Source organism: Tupaia chinensis, unplaced genomic scaffold (assembly GCF_000334495.1).
Source record: "Tupaia chinensis unplaced genomic scaffold, TupChi_1.0 Scaffold000492_1, whole genome shotgun sequence".
Taxonomy (NCBI): Eukaryota; Metazoa; Chordata; class Mammalia; order Scandentia; family Tupaiidae; genus Tupaia; species Tupaia belangeri.
The window spans coordinates 44,500-58,786 of record NW_006160004.1 but is presented as its reverse complement, the minus strand read 5'-3'; the positions used below and the strand labels follow the sequence as shown (position 1 = coordinate 58,786).

At 52.3% G+C, this 14,287-nt stretch overlaps 1 protein-coding gene across 8 annotated transcripts in view; it reads left to right on the top strand.

Annotated features, from left to right (window-relative positions):
- Nucleotides 1-13,426, top strand: part of PDE9A (phosphodiesterase 9A) — a 108,394-nt gene extending 94,968 nt beyond the window's left edge. For 2 of the 8 annotated variants that reach the window (XM_006156358.3, XM_006156360.3), the window contains exons 13-19: nucleotides 1,007-1,163; nucleotides 4,729-4,842; nucleotides 8,507-8,611; nucleotides 9,372-9,500; nucleotides 10,480-10,575; nucleotides 11,558-11,639; nucleotides 13,024-13,426. In XM_006156358.3, the coding sequence (XP_006156420.1) occupies nucleotides 1,007-1,163; nucleotides 4,729-4,842; nucleotides 8,507-8,611; nucleotides 9,372-9,500; nucleotides 10,480-10,575; nucleotides 11,558-11,639; nucleotides 13,024-13,037 (697 nt within the window). In that variant the 3' untranslated portion in view covers nucleotides 13,038-13,426. Of the gene's footprint in view, nucleotides 1-1,006; nucleotides 1,164-4,728; nucleotides 4,843-8,506; nucleotides 8,612-9,371; nucleotides 9,501-10,453; nucleotides 10,576-11,557; nucleotides 11,640-13,023 lie in introns of all 8 variants that reach the window. The other 6 variants (XR_003550671.1, XR_003550669.1, XR_003550670.1 and 3 more) reach the window with 6 other exon arrangements.
- Nucleotides 13,427-14,287: the final 861 nt, after the last annotated feature.

Genomic DNA, 14,287 nt, shown 5'->3' with positions numbered 1-14,287 from the left:
CCAGCCCGCCAAGCCCCGCGCCTCCGTGGCGGCCCCCAGCCTGCCTCCAGAGGGAGCAAGCAGAGGGCAAGGGCTAGACGTGAGCCAGAGAAGGGCAGGAGGAGGGGTCCATGTTGGGGTCAAGGCACGGACCCCCTCTGGTCCCCTTAGGGCACAGAGTTCAGCCCCATGTGACAGACAAAGCCCAGGCTTGCGGCTCTGGTCCCCATTCACAGAGACGCATCAGTTCTCTGTGGGGTTTGTGTGTGTGTGTGTGTGTGTGTGTGTGTGTGTGCGATGACATCACGTGTGCTTCGGAGTCCCTCTGTCATGGTCGAGACCTGATCCCCAGGTGTGGTAATGGGCACTCCTTCAGGGAGGCCGTCTCCGGGGCTCTGTCGGTCTTTCCTTTCCTGTGCACCTACATTCCCGATGATGCACAGGACGCAGGCCAGCAGAGAGCCTTCGCCTCAGCCTCTGACCTGAGAGCATCTCCTGCCCCTTCCAGGCAGCCTTTGGTGGGTAGTAAAAACCGTGGCAATGTGCAAGAGGCAGGGGTGGAAGACAGCGCCGCAGGGTGCCATCCCAGGGAGCAGTCTGGGGTCCAAGGTGTTTTTCAGAGTATTATAAAACTGAGGATGTCGGGGGCCGGCAGGTGGCGTGGTGGTTAAGGCAGATGGACTCCCCCATGACTGATCACGGTTCGAGGCCCAGACCTGGAAGCTTGCTTTTTCACTTTCCCTCTCTCTCACTTTGTCCATCTCTGTTCAAATTAAAACAAACAAACAAATAAATGAACAAATAAAGCTAAATAAAGTAATTCTTTAAACAAAGTAAATAAAAAAAAAAAATGAGGATGTCTAGTCAGGGACAGCAGGGGAACAGCACAGCCAATGGAAGTGAGCTCCTGGCAAGGCAGACCCACCGTGCTCTCTTCCACCTCCCCAGGTCCCCCGTCTACACCTGGGTGAATAGGTGACCTATGCAGGGTGTCTCCGTCACCCCTCACTCTCGCCTTGCTTTCCAGGTACCAGATCAACGCCCGGACAGAGCTGGCCGTCCGGTACAATGACATCTCCCCACTGGAGAACCACCACTGTGCTGTGGCCTTCCAGATCCTCGCCCGGCCCGAGTGCAACATCTTCTCCAATGTGCCATCTGATGGCTTCAAGCAGATCAGACAGGTGTGCAGGGTGGCGAGGCTAAGGGCAGGTGACTAGGGGACCAAGCAGAAGCCCACTGTCCAGAGGCTGGATGCTCCTGGTCACAGCAGTGCATCCTGGGAGCCCTTGCCCGCTCTCCCACCTCCTTCAGGGCCCAGATGGACCCACAGGTGCATCCCCTCACCATGCACATGTGCAATTGCACAGGCCCTTGGTTCAAAGACTACTACCACCGTCACTGATTCCCTTTGAGAAAAGTCCTTTGCCTGTTGCAGCCCAGAAAACTGAGGCCTAGAGAAGGTGGGTGATGGGGAGCCGCAGCCACAGCCCTTGATTGACCACAAGAGCTAACTGCTGCTCCCAGCTGCTGTCACCTGCTACCCATGGTCCAGTCACCCCACTGCCACTGCAGATAGGGGATTGCCATGGTTAGAATGTGACCCCCCAGTAGTTTGGCCAAACCATCCTCAGGTACTAAGAGAACAGGAAGGTAATACAACTGTGGGACAAAGAGGTGCAGCCTGTGAGAGGTGATTAGGTTGGATAAGTGACCAGGCGGCCCCACCTGAACACTGGTGAGTCCATAAGGAGAGAGAGAGGGGCCAGACCAGACACGGACACGGACACAGACTCACTCTGCTCTGCTCTGTGCGCACCCTGCCTCTGCTGTGCAGTGAAAAGACCTTACCAGATGCAGACCCTTGACCTCGGACCTCCAAACATTAGCTGAATAGACCTCTGTTTTTTTAAATTATCCAGACTCGGGTATTTCTCAGCAATAGAACAGACTAGAACAGGGACTTTCCACAAGGCACACGGGGAGGAGGATGAAAGGGCACCTGCAGGAGAGGAGGGTCACCCCGCAGCACTGCCAGCTCACCCTTCCACACTGGAGTCCTCATTGAGCCGTATCTCAGAGCTCCAGCCTATGACGCTTGCAGAAGAGGGATGATCTGAGTGACCTTGGGTGAAAAGTAACCCCAGAAAGGTGTGTCTACCTCTGGACCCTCACAACCTGTGGATGTGACTTTATTTGGAAAAGGTTTCTTTAGATGTGTTCAAGTCAGGGTCCCCAGATTAGAGCACTGTGGGTCACACAGGTGGGCCCAATGGTGATTGTCCTTATAGAAAACAGAAGAGAAGACACAGACACATAGGAAACGGCCATGTGACAGTGTAGACAGAGGCCAGAGTGATGCCTAGGGCTACCAGAAGCTGGAAGAGGCAGGAAGAAGCCTTCCCTGAAGGCTTGGAAGGCAGCACAGCTCTGCCAACAGCTTGGTTTTGATTCCCAGCCCCAGAACTGTGACAGGATGGATCTCTTGTTTTAAGCACCCCAAGTCTGTTACACTGTGCACGGCAGCCGGGAATCTCACAGGAGAGCCACCTCCATCTCTTTGAGGAACCGTCTGCCATGCAGTCCACGCAGACCTCGCTTGTTCTAGGTCTCAAATGGGCTTCCTTGCAGACGCGGCTGATAGAGACCTCCTTTGCCGTGCAGCTGACACTCTCTGGAGTCCTTTGCAAACTGGGAAAACAGCCTGCCCCCCAGAGCACTGATAAGCTGTACTTAATCAAAGAGCAACCACCTCATAAACCATTTCCCAATCTGTCTGTGCTTCCAGGAAGTCCCAAGCTAAACGTAGAATGTAAGGGCCGTCACTGTTGACACGTCAGCCCTTCTGGCCTCCTGGTGTCCATGAGCCCACCCTGTAAGCCTGTGCTGTGTGGGGTTGCCATGGCTGCAGCTAGCCTTCCCTGAAGTAGTGAAGGGGCACACGAGGAAGAGAGGCCCGGGCGTGTGCCGCGGCTGCCCTGACGCCACCACGTGGGGCCTCCTCCACCCTGTGCACGCGACTTGCCCCAGGAGTAAGTCAGGGCAGCACCTTGAAAGAAAAGAGGTTGGCCTGATTGGAGGAAGCCCCCTGCAGATGGGCCTTCTTCATATGCCGCCACAGAGATGCACAGGGCCACCAACTTCCTTACTTCAAAGTGTTTAACATGAGCCTGCTAGGGGTAAAATCAGTCGTCCCAACTGTTACTTAAGCTCATTTATTCACTTCTTTTATGAGAGTGAGAGAGAACTCCCAACAAGGTCCTAAGTCCACAATCCCCTCCGGTCTCAACCTGCCTGGATCACCGGCACACAGGCACACCAGTGTGCTCAGGGAGATCCTGGGACTTGAACCCAGAACCTTTCTCATGTAGGTTCAGTTGAATTATTGCTGGCCTCAGTGGTTCCAACAATTTTTTTTTAATAATTTTTTTACTGAACTTTATTTAAATTTTACCAAAGAGGGACAGAGTGAGAGAGAGAGAAAGTGAGAAAGCAAGCTGCCAGGTCCAGGACTCAAACCACGGTCAGCCATGTGAGAGTCCAGCACCCTTAACCACCATGCCACCTGCTGGCCCCATCCCAACAATTTTTTAAATGTTTAGTCCTTGGATATTTTGAAGGCTGAGTAAATCCTTTGCTACTAAAACAAGTCTCTACAGAATATCATATATTCAAAATGCACGTGGGAACCAGCAGTTAGCGTAATGGCTATGTTGCTGGATTCCCACGTAGTCGACCGCGGTTCGTGTCCCGGACCCGGTGACTTCAAAATCACCCCCCGGGCGCGTGTGCGTGCATGCCCAAGATCCCGAGAGGAGAATGGAGGAGAGGGGATTGCGGCGTGACCATCCCCCCTGGGGGGTGATTTCTCGCTTTCTGTCTCTATGTCTCTCTCTGTCTGTCTGGCGAGCGCACGCGCCCTACAGTGAAAATCTCTCAAAAAAAAAAAAATGCACGTGATACATTTGAAATGACCTGTGTTGATCTGGGTTTTGTATTTGCTCCCTGTAGCTCTAGTTTCTTGGAAAAGTAGAACACCAGACCTGGCACAGAGCTGTGACTCAGAATTGTCTGTGGAGCAAACAGATGGATGGTGGAGGGATAGGTAGATGGAGGGACAGATGCACAGGTGGAGGGTCATGGTTTCAGATTATGCTACTTTTCCTAAACCAGTATTTGACCAGTGAGATAATGAAATATTTATATTAAAAAGGTCATTGCACCCTCATTTACAAATGTGTTACATGAATGTTATTCAACATATTCTGACTTCAATTATTCCTAAGCCATATATATATATATATATATATATACACACACACATATGTGTGCGTGTGTGTGTGTGTAACCACATATAGACTTGATAATAGAGAAAAATACTCTTAGAAAATTCGTGTCTGACTTCCAACAGTAAGATGTGGACTTTACTAGATGACTAAATGTGGGGGAAGCTTTTGGCCACAGGTGCAGGCTGCTAGACTTCACGCACACGGCGATCTGTGAGTTCGTCCTGGCAGGCTGCAAGGGGACGCTGTGCAGCACGGTCACACCAGTGGGGTGACAGTCACACATCCTGGCTTGCACCAACATGGACTCCCCATCTGCGCCCTGAGCAAGTTGGCCTCTTCACTGCTCTATTTTTTTCTGCAAAAGTCAGACAGTGACTGTCAAGTTGAGCACTGCAGTAGGGCTAAGGGGTACAGTGTATCCACAGGCTCTGTCTGCAATCATCCTGCTCTCACCTTTCAGGGAATGATCACACTGATCTTGGCCACTGACATGGCAAGGCATGCTGAAATTATGGATTCTTTCAAAGAGAAAATGGAGAACTTCGACTACAGCAATGAGGAGCACCTGACCCTGGTGAGTAGGCTCCTTTGGCTGTTTCCAGGCTGCTGGGTGAGAGTCAGGCTGTCCAGCTCAGGCTGGAAACCAAGACCCCCCGCACACACTCGTTCTTAGTCCTGCCTTGGAACCAAGCGTCTGCACACTTGGAGTTCAAGGTCTCCTCTCTTACTGGGAAAGCCTCTCCCTAGAAAGAGACCCTTCATGGTTAAAAGGTGACCTTTGCCATTCTCCCACTGAGGTTTGACTTGAGGATGAATGGGTGAAGACCATGTGTCTTGCTTCAGTTTCCTGAGAGTAAAGGTGGTCTCCCACCAAGGCACAGCCCCCAGAACACATGCTAGAACCAGCCTCAGATTCAGCATTAGTACCAGGCCAAGGCACCCCTCTGTAACCGGGACAGGCCACTAGAGCAGGGAGGGGACCTCACCAGCGAGAAGGGTGGGCCTGAGGCTGTTGGTGTCTGCCACTTATAAACAGAGCCTGGCAAAACTCCTCCTCCCAGCCACAAAAGGAAAGTCGGCTGTGTTGAGTCTGGTCTGAGTGTTAAACATACTTTTTGACATTCTCATTCTTGAGATTGATTGTATAAAATCAGAATCATCAGGCCAGCCCTGTGGTCTGGTGGTTAAGAGAGCCAGATCCCACATGGCCAAGCAAGCGGTTTGAATCCCAGCCCCAGTGGCTTGAGCAACACCCCGGGCACATGTACACGCATGCCCAAAATCCCAGCAGGACGGAGAGATGGAGGGCAGGGTACTGTGGTGTGACCATCCCCTGTCTCTCTGTCTCTGTGGGACTGCCTTCTCATTTCCCTCCCTTTCTGTCTCTGTCTCCCTCTGGCAAGTGCATGCACCCCTGACAAGTATTCTAAAAATATCAATATCATCACTTTCCATCACCAGGGAAGCTGAAGTTTAGGTCAGACTGAACGTTAACCATGTGGCCCCAGGTAGATCCAAGCTCTGAGGGCTGTCATTCTTACCCCTGAACTATAGTTCATACAGAGTATCCCCAGGGCAGAGGGCCTCTTGTATTTCAGAACTGAGCACCAAGGGGCCCTATCTCCCCCCGATCAGGACCCCTGAAACATCCCTTCACTAAGCAGAAAGAAAGAGATACAGTCCTGTCGGATTTGCAACAAGCAAGTCCCTGCTTATGAAAAACCAATGGAGGGACCAGCAGTTAGCGTAATGGCTATGTCACTGGACTCCCACATAGTTGACCACAGTTCGAGTCCCAGACCCAGTGGCTTAAACTCACACCAGGTGCGTGTGCATGCGTGCCCAAGATCCTGAGAGGAGAATGGAGGAGAAGGGATTGCGGTGTGGCCATCCCATCTGAGGGGGTGATTTCTTGCTTTCTGTCTCTCTGTCTCTCTCTGTCTTTCTGGCAAGCGCACACACCCTATAGCAAAAACCTCTCAAAAAAAAAAAAAAGCCAATGGAGAGGCCACATTGTCCCCTAGGATGTGGGGAGGGCAAGAAGAATGAAGACGGGGACGCATCTGAGGTGGGGAGGGGACTAGGCTGAACCCTGTCTCTTCTTCCTTTTTTCCTCTGAGATGAGGAAGGGCAGGGTAGAGCATTTGCCATCCACTGTGAGGTGGTCACGAGCCACACTCAAACAACAGCCGACCTTTATTCACTCCCTGCCCTGTGCAAGCAAGAGGCAGGAACAGGCCCCTGTGCTTCTTCTTATCCCCAAGTCTGGCACCAGACCAGGACAGATGACTTACGGCCCCGGCAGGGCTCAGCCCTCTGCCATGAAGCCCCACGCAAAATCTCCTGCCTCTTCATGGACACAGGGTCCAGGGAAGGACAGGGAACGGTGGTTCTGAGTCAAGGTGGGGAGACAGGCCCCAGATCAGGGGAGGCTCTTGGGCTAGGAATGCAAATATGCATAGGTGTGCAGGGGCTGAGGGGGTAGATCCCCAGCTCCCTCCAGAGGACAAGATGCCCGGGCTGTGTACCAGGCCTGCTGTGGGGGCATCTCCCACCCGGCTGCATTATAATTAGTTGCCTCTGGTCTAGAGCCGGACTCTTCACAGAGGAAGATGGCCAGGCCCACTTCCCAGGAGCCAACAAGAAGGTGATGAGGGCTGAGTCACTATGAAGTCCAGCCAGGATTGGGGGCGTAAATCTGCCAGCCCGTGTGGACCTGGAGCTGAACCAAGCTGTGCTTAGCCAAGTCCCGCCCCCAGCCCTTCTGTCCTGTGCAAGATCCAGGAGGGGCAAACAAGGCAGACAGCTCGGTCCTCACCCCAGTGCATGTTCTCACCTAATCAACCTCAGACCCCAGAAGACAACCAGTGCTGGGACCCTGGGGGCTGGGACCCAGGTGACAGTCCTTTGTGCATGCCCCTTGCAAGTCTGTGGGACACCAGTCCCCACAGCTAGTCCAAAGGCCATTTCCTGGCTAGTTCTGGTGGGGACACTTCAGCTAAAGACTTCACCCTGACCCCTGTCCTTCCAAAGCACCTGTTGTGTGCCCAGCCCTTGCCAGGCTCGGAGGAACTACCAGTCTCCTGGGAAGACAGAAACACACCCACTTGGGGAACAGTCCCAGACGGTGTGGCTGAGCGGAGTGCTGAGTGACATCATCTGGTCTGGGTGGCCAGGAAGCCTGGAGGACCTGAGGTGCGCACACAGGCTCCATAGCAGGGGGAGGCGATTTCTATAGGTGTACCAGCAGAAATGCACTTGAGGTCCCGGACATGGAGAGACCCCACTTGACCCAGGGAAGGTGACAGGCTGGGGACAGAAGGCAGAACTGAGGCCACCTTTGACATTTGTAGAATTTTTCTAACTCCAGATTTGGGATCTGCTCATAGATGCCCATGGACCGGCCAGGAAGGGCCGAGTGCCCCTGCCAGTGCTCCAGGGCAAGAGGGTGCCAAGACAGGTACCCTCTGTGCTTTTAAGTGAAGGTCTCCACTTTCCCCTCTCACATGACCACACATGTCACACATTGCTCAGGGGTCCTGGCACATCCATCTTGGTGGGTTTCCTTTATTGCTCCTTTTTTTTTTTTAAGATTTTTGCCATAGGATTTGTGCATTCACTAGAGAGAGACAGAAAGAGGGGAAGTGAGAAATTATCCCCCAGGGGTAATGGCCATTCCTCAATCCCTTCTCCTCCACTGTCCTCCTGGGATTTGGGACATACATGCACATGGGCCCAGTGTGACTTTCAAGCCACTGGACCCAGGATCCGAACCATAGTTGAACATGTGGGAATCAGTGCCTTACCCACCATACCACCTGCTGGCCCCCTTTATTGCCCTCTCTAACCAGCGCTTCCACACAATGCTTTCCACATTCTTCCTATATCCCCAACTACCAAGAAGTAATCTTTTTTAACTTTACCATTTATAGCTTCTGTTACAAAATGTCTATATCCAAGAAAAAAATCCAACGTTTTGGGGGTATAGTGATGCTCCCCACCCCCTGGTGAGGCTGAGAGATCTAAATACAGACTGCAAGGACACCCACCACTGAGCAAAGTTGCCAGGCCACTGCAGGGAGAGAGCATGTCCCTCCACAAAGAAGTAGAGCTCCATGACCCCCTTGGCCCACGTCACCACCTCTGTCCCTTCCTGCCTGCAATGGAAGGCCAGCAGACACCAGCAGCAGGTCGTGCGCTATCTTCCGGGGCCTAAATCCCCAAATGTCTTCTTTCAGCTGAAGATGATCTTGATAAAGTGCTGTGATATCTCCAATGAGGTCCGTCCCATGGAAGTTGCAGAACCGTGGGTGGACTGTTTATTAGAAGAATATTTTATGCAGGTAAGAGTCTTGCAAAGCCATCAAACCTCCAGTCACTATTAATAGTTCTGTTAAGATGAGCGTTCTTGATGAGGGTGTTTGTAAAAGCCTGTCGTGGTAGACTGGTGTGTGTGACACCAGCAACTGCCACAAGAAGGCCCTCACCACAGATGCACTTCAGAAATTAAGTAGTTGGGCATTTGAGACATGAAGAACAGTGACAGCCCAGAAGCGCGAATGCTGTGAAACTACCACCTGTTACCCCCAGCTGAGCTGCTTTTAGGGGCACACGTGCTAAGCAAACTGCCTGAAACTCAAGAAGCAAGAACCAGAGAGCAGAAGGGAGCCCCAGGGGTGCAGGGACCCAGCAGGTCCTCTTACAGGGGTGCCCCTGGGGAAGATGGAGACACAGAAAACCCACCCAGCTGAAATGGAAAGTGTTACTGCAGAGGGCAGTAAGCCATGAGACACATCGGCTTGATGAGCCCTAGGAGAGCATGGAGCGGGGGTGTTCTCTCAGCCCCTCCACTGCTGAGCAGCCCTGTGATGCCTCTGACCACTGCCATCCCCCTGAATTCGGAGATCCTCACAGCCCCAGCGGCACACATAGCAAAGGAACACTGCCATTGCCCCTCGTGCTTGCTAACACGCATTTATAGCGTGTTTCAGGTGGTGCTCGGTTAAGGAGCTTGTTCCATTCTGGATGTAATTCTCCTCCAGATTCTGCAGATCCCACGGGCCCTTCTCACTCTAATGCTCCTGTCCACTGCATTCCCCGCAGAGCGACCGCGAGAAGGCGGAAGGCCTGCCTGTGGCCCCATTCATGGACCGAGACAAAGTGACCAAAGCCACAGCCCAAATTGGCTTCATCAAGTTTGTCCTGATCCCAATGTTTGAAACAGTGACCAAGGTGAGTAATGGTCACCACATGCTGATGATGAAACGGTGAGAAGTACACACACATGCACATACACATGAAAGCATGTACATCACTCACATGCATGCACACATGCATATTCATGTTTGTGCATGCATGTATAGAAGTGTGTGTCAGTCCACGTGCACATGGCACATACATGTGTGCATGTGTTCGTACAGGTTCACATATGTGCACATCCTCATCATCCTGTCTTCACTGTGACCACTGCTCCCTGGACCCCATCCTCCCTGCTTCATTGGGAGCCTGCCCCTTGCAGTGCCTTCCACTCTGTGCTCAGCCCCCACTGCTTTGCTGGCCCTTGGTGCCACCTCCTTGCCCTCACCCGTCACTGCAGGCCTTCAGGACCGGCAGGCTGCAGCAGCTGCTTCTGTTGATTCTGCCATGCCTCCCTCTGTCGTCTCCCTCACCACCAGAGAAACAGCTGGCATCAGTGCCTTGGCTGTGAAGCCCAGCGTCCAGGCCCAGGCCACCTGCCAGCCTTGCTCCCTGCCCACATATGTCCTCACCCAGCTCCCTTCAGGGCCCAGATCGCAAGGCCCCCAGTCAGCATGTCTGAAATATACTCATCCTCTGCCCCGCCCCTGCCCGCAGCTTCCTGTCCTCCTCACCCCTCACCTGCGTCTTCATGAGAACCTGCTGGCCTGCCCCATCCTTGCCCCACATAGGAGCCAGAGAGAAGGGCACGGCTTTGCTGGGCCCCAAGGGGAATGATGAGAGCAGAGGCTGAGGGGGTCTGGGATGGTGGAAGGAGGAAGTGCCAGGGCCTCACAGGGTGGGACCAACCAGCAACTTCCAACCTAGTGCCTTTTAAGACCCTTCCAAAACCTCAAAGTGCACTCGGGAGGGAGTAAGTCCCCACGGGACCCACTACGACACAGAGGACCTGACACCTGTTTTTCTCCAACGTCCTCTGTCGCCTTAAGAATGGTGGGCTGTCTGTCTCTCCCAGCTCTTTCCCGTGGTTGAGGATGCCATGCTGCAGCCCCTGTGGGAATCCAGAGATCGTTATGAGGAATTGAAGCAAATTGACGATGCTGTGAAAGAGGTAAAATGTCTTGGTCAGGGAATGACCCCCTTGGCCCATGTGGTACACGTGCTGCAGGCTAGGATGCCTGGGAGGCCCAGGTTCGATTCTTGGTCCAACCCAAATATGGGCATGATGGCGTGCACCTGTAATCCCAGGGGTTCACGGAGGCTGAGGCAGGAGGTTGCAAACTCAGTGTGACCTCTGCCAGCCTACCCTTTACACAGCCCCTGTGTTCATGAGTCACCCTCTTCTGACAGGACTTACCCAGGGCTCAAATCCCCATCCCCTCCCTCCTGGGAACACAGAAGTCCTTGTCACCCCCGATGCCCTACAGGGTACTGAGCTGTCATCCAGGCATGTCCTGGTATGGGTCACCTCTCCCTCAACAATACCTGGTATACTATGCACACACTGACCTGGTGTACAACACTAGGCATACTGCAGGTGCTTAATAAATGCTTACCGTCAACTGAAAATCCCAGCCAGCAGTCCCAGTGTGTCCAGCTGGACTCTTTTACCAGAAGGTCACAGAGAAATCTCTAAAGCTCTTTTTCAAAAAGGCTGAGTGGAGTATGCAGAGGGATGGACGTAGACAAGAGGCTCCCAGGGTCCAGACCCAGAAGGACCTGGGTCTCCATGTCCTACTGCCCAGGGGGGATCCAGGACCATCCAAGGCACCTTCCTACCCCCAAATAGACAGACATACAAAAGGGGTGCACGGCGGAGCCTGATCCAGACTGAACAGCTCCCATCAGCCCGCTGCGGCTGTGCTGACTGCAGCCAGCAGGAGTTTCACCGTCCAGGCCCGGGACAGGGCTGCTGAGGCATGGCCTAGGGTAACGGGGAGGGTGGTGTGTGTGCAAGGCTGCGTCGTGCGTGTGTGGCACGTGGAGGGAGGTGGTGCACGGCAGCTTTTCATGTTTTAGCATCTCAGGCCACAGAGGCCTCGCCTGCTGTCATCCTGGGACTTGACCTTTGCCTCCCCTGCACTCTGTCCTAGCTACAGAAGGAGACCGAGAGCTTGACATGTGGCAACAGCGACAAGTCCAAGGAGAAGAGCAGAGATGTGGGGAAGTGTGAAGGTAACGCTCTTCTGAAAGGACGTGCGTGCTTCCAGCAATGGAGACGGCGTGGGGAGGGCATCAGAGACCGAGGGAGGAGGGGCAGGAGGGGAGGGGAGGGAGACAGGATGCATTATGGAATATCCTCAAATAAGAGGAACTTCATACCTTGCTTATCTTACTCAGAATTAGGCTCTGAAAGGTGGACATGCTTTAATTCACAGAAAAACATCAGTAATTAGCAAATGCAAGACTTATAAGAGCAAATACTTTAAATTTACTCATGTCTTAGAGAGAGACCCTCCACACAGCCCTCATGCCTCAGTCCACCCCAGCCTCAGCTGCACAGATGATGGGCACACGTGTACACACCGGGCGTGCTCGGAGAGGTCCCAGGATGCAACACTAGGACCTATGCCATAGATCCTCTTGGGATCTTGGGCACACACGCACCCGGCGTGAGTTTAAGCCACCAGGTCCGGGACTCAAACCACAATCAACTAGACTACATGGGAGTCCAGCGACATAGCCATTACGCTAACTGCTGGTCCCAAGGCAAAAACCTCTTTAAAAAAATAAATTAAATATTTCTTACATTAACCATTTTCCCCTGCACTTATTGACACATCATAAGGTCACACTGTGCACGTGTCTAATAGGTACGTTGAGAGCTCCTCGGTTTGTAAAGTATTCAAGGCACAGGGCATGGGGAACTGGGTGTGGTTTTGTGAGAGGAGCAGGGATAGCTTCAGCGTCCAGCACGCCTTGTTCTGAGCCCAAGCTTTGCTGATTGCAAGCTGAGTGATGTGTGCAAGTGTCTCACCTCTCTGAACCTTGGAGCCCTAATCTGCAAACCGGAGGAATAATACCATTATTACTGAAGTTTTAGCAATTACATGAGCAAAAGTGCTGGTCCATACAAAGTGCTCAATAAATATTGGCATCTGATTTTGTTTTGTTTTGTTTTTGGTTTTTGCCATAGGGTGCATGTGCTCACCTAAGAGAGAAAGAGAGAGGAAACGAGAGAAATCACCCCCAATGGGGGATGGCCACACCACATTTCCTTCTCCTCCATTCTTCTCCATTCTCCATTGGGATTCTGGGGATGCATACACATATCCCCAGAGTGATTTTCAGCACACTGGGTCTGGGACTTGAACTGCAGTTAACTATGTGGGAATCTGGGGCTTTAACTACCACTCCATCTCCTTGCCCTGACATTTGGTTTTTAAGGCAGATTATATTTTTGAATAGCTCAAAAAAGGACTCAATATTGCTTTATTTTGCCTAAATTTGTTCAGCAATATGCCAATAGCCTCAGTCTTTGAGAATGGTCCATTTGTGAAATGCCTGCTTGTTTGCAATCCCAGCACAAACAAACCCGGCTTCACATTCCTTTTCCAAGCAGACTGTGCCTGAAGAAAGCGGGCGTGTGGGGCTGCCGCTCCTGGCTGGCCGGCTGAGCTGCGTGGGATCCTCGGCGCAGGGAACAGTCGCTCTGGGCTCCTGACACCACAAGACCGCGTTTTCTAAGAACTGTTTTCTTCACTGATACAAAAAAAGGAACTCAAGATGCTGTACAGAATTTTTATTTTTAAACTGTCTTTTAAATAATATATTCTTATACAGAAATGAGTACTGTACTTTTTCTTTGCTAGAATTGTGTATCGCAGGCTGCCTCGGGCAAGTTCTCACATGGCACTGAAGGATACCGCTTTTCCCGCAGATGTATCTTAAAGTGACTGGCCAGTGCGCTGACGCGTGCGTCCGTGTAAATTCAGCATTAAATGTCAGAATGGTGCTGGACCGCAAGGACGTGCACGTGTCCTGTGTTTATGAGCCGAGGGAGGCGGTGCCGCGTGATGGGGACGTGCGTGCAGACTAAGGCAGGCTGTCAGACCTCGAGGGCCGTGTGTGTCACACAGTGCGCGGGGAAGGCAAAGGCAGGCATGACCAGGGGTGGTGACAGCCCAAGGCCAGGCACTTATTTACAGGGAAATGGGGATTTAACACTTAAATCCTCTGGTGAGCAAAAGAGGCACGTTTACACATTTGAGGGTCTCTCTCCTGGGGGAGGAGAGGTGCCCTCGTTTGGGGTATGAGCACTGGGGACTTCTGGGTGGCATGGTGTCCAGGCAGTGAGGCCCGACCTCTGACTTGTCCATGGTTCAAGTGTTTGCTCTTGCCTGAGGTGGTCACAGCCACTGAAGTGCTTACTCAGACTCTTGTGTGCTTTTAGGCTTCTAGAAAGGCCACAAAATGTCTTCTCAGAGCTATGGGCTCCCTCTCCCCTTTTCTGGAAGCACAAAATAACCCGCCCAAGAACCTCCATTCTGGAGCCAGTCAGTGGCCTGGTGGTTAAGGCAGCTGGATACCACATGGCTTGTAAAACATGCCAAGTGTACATGCATGTATGCCCAAAATTTTGAGAGCGGAGTAGAAGGAATTGCAGCACAATCACACCCCTTGAGAGGTGATTCTCATTTCCTTTCTCCCTCTCTGTCTCTCTTCAGAGAGCGCACGTGCCCTAAAGCTTTTTTTTTTTTTTTTAATTTTTAAAAAAGAGCCTCCACTCTGAAGAGCTGATCTTTAAACACCATTTGCATGCTCAGCTTCATGGGCATCATATGTGTGTTGTTGGCTCAGTTTCCTTGGAATATTTGTTCCTT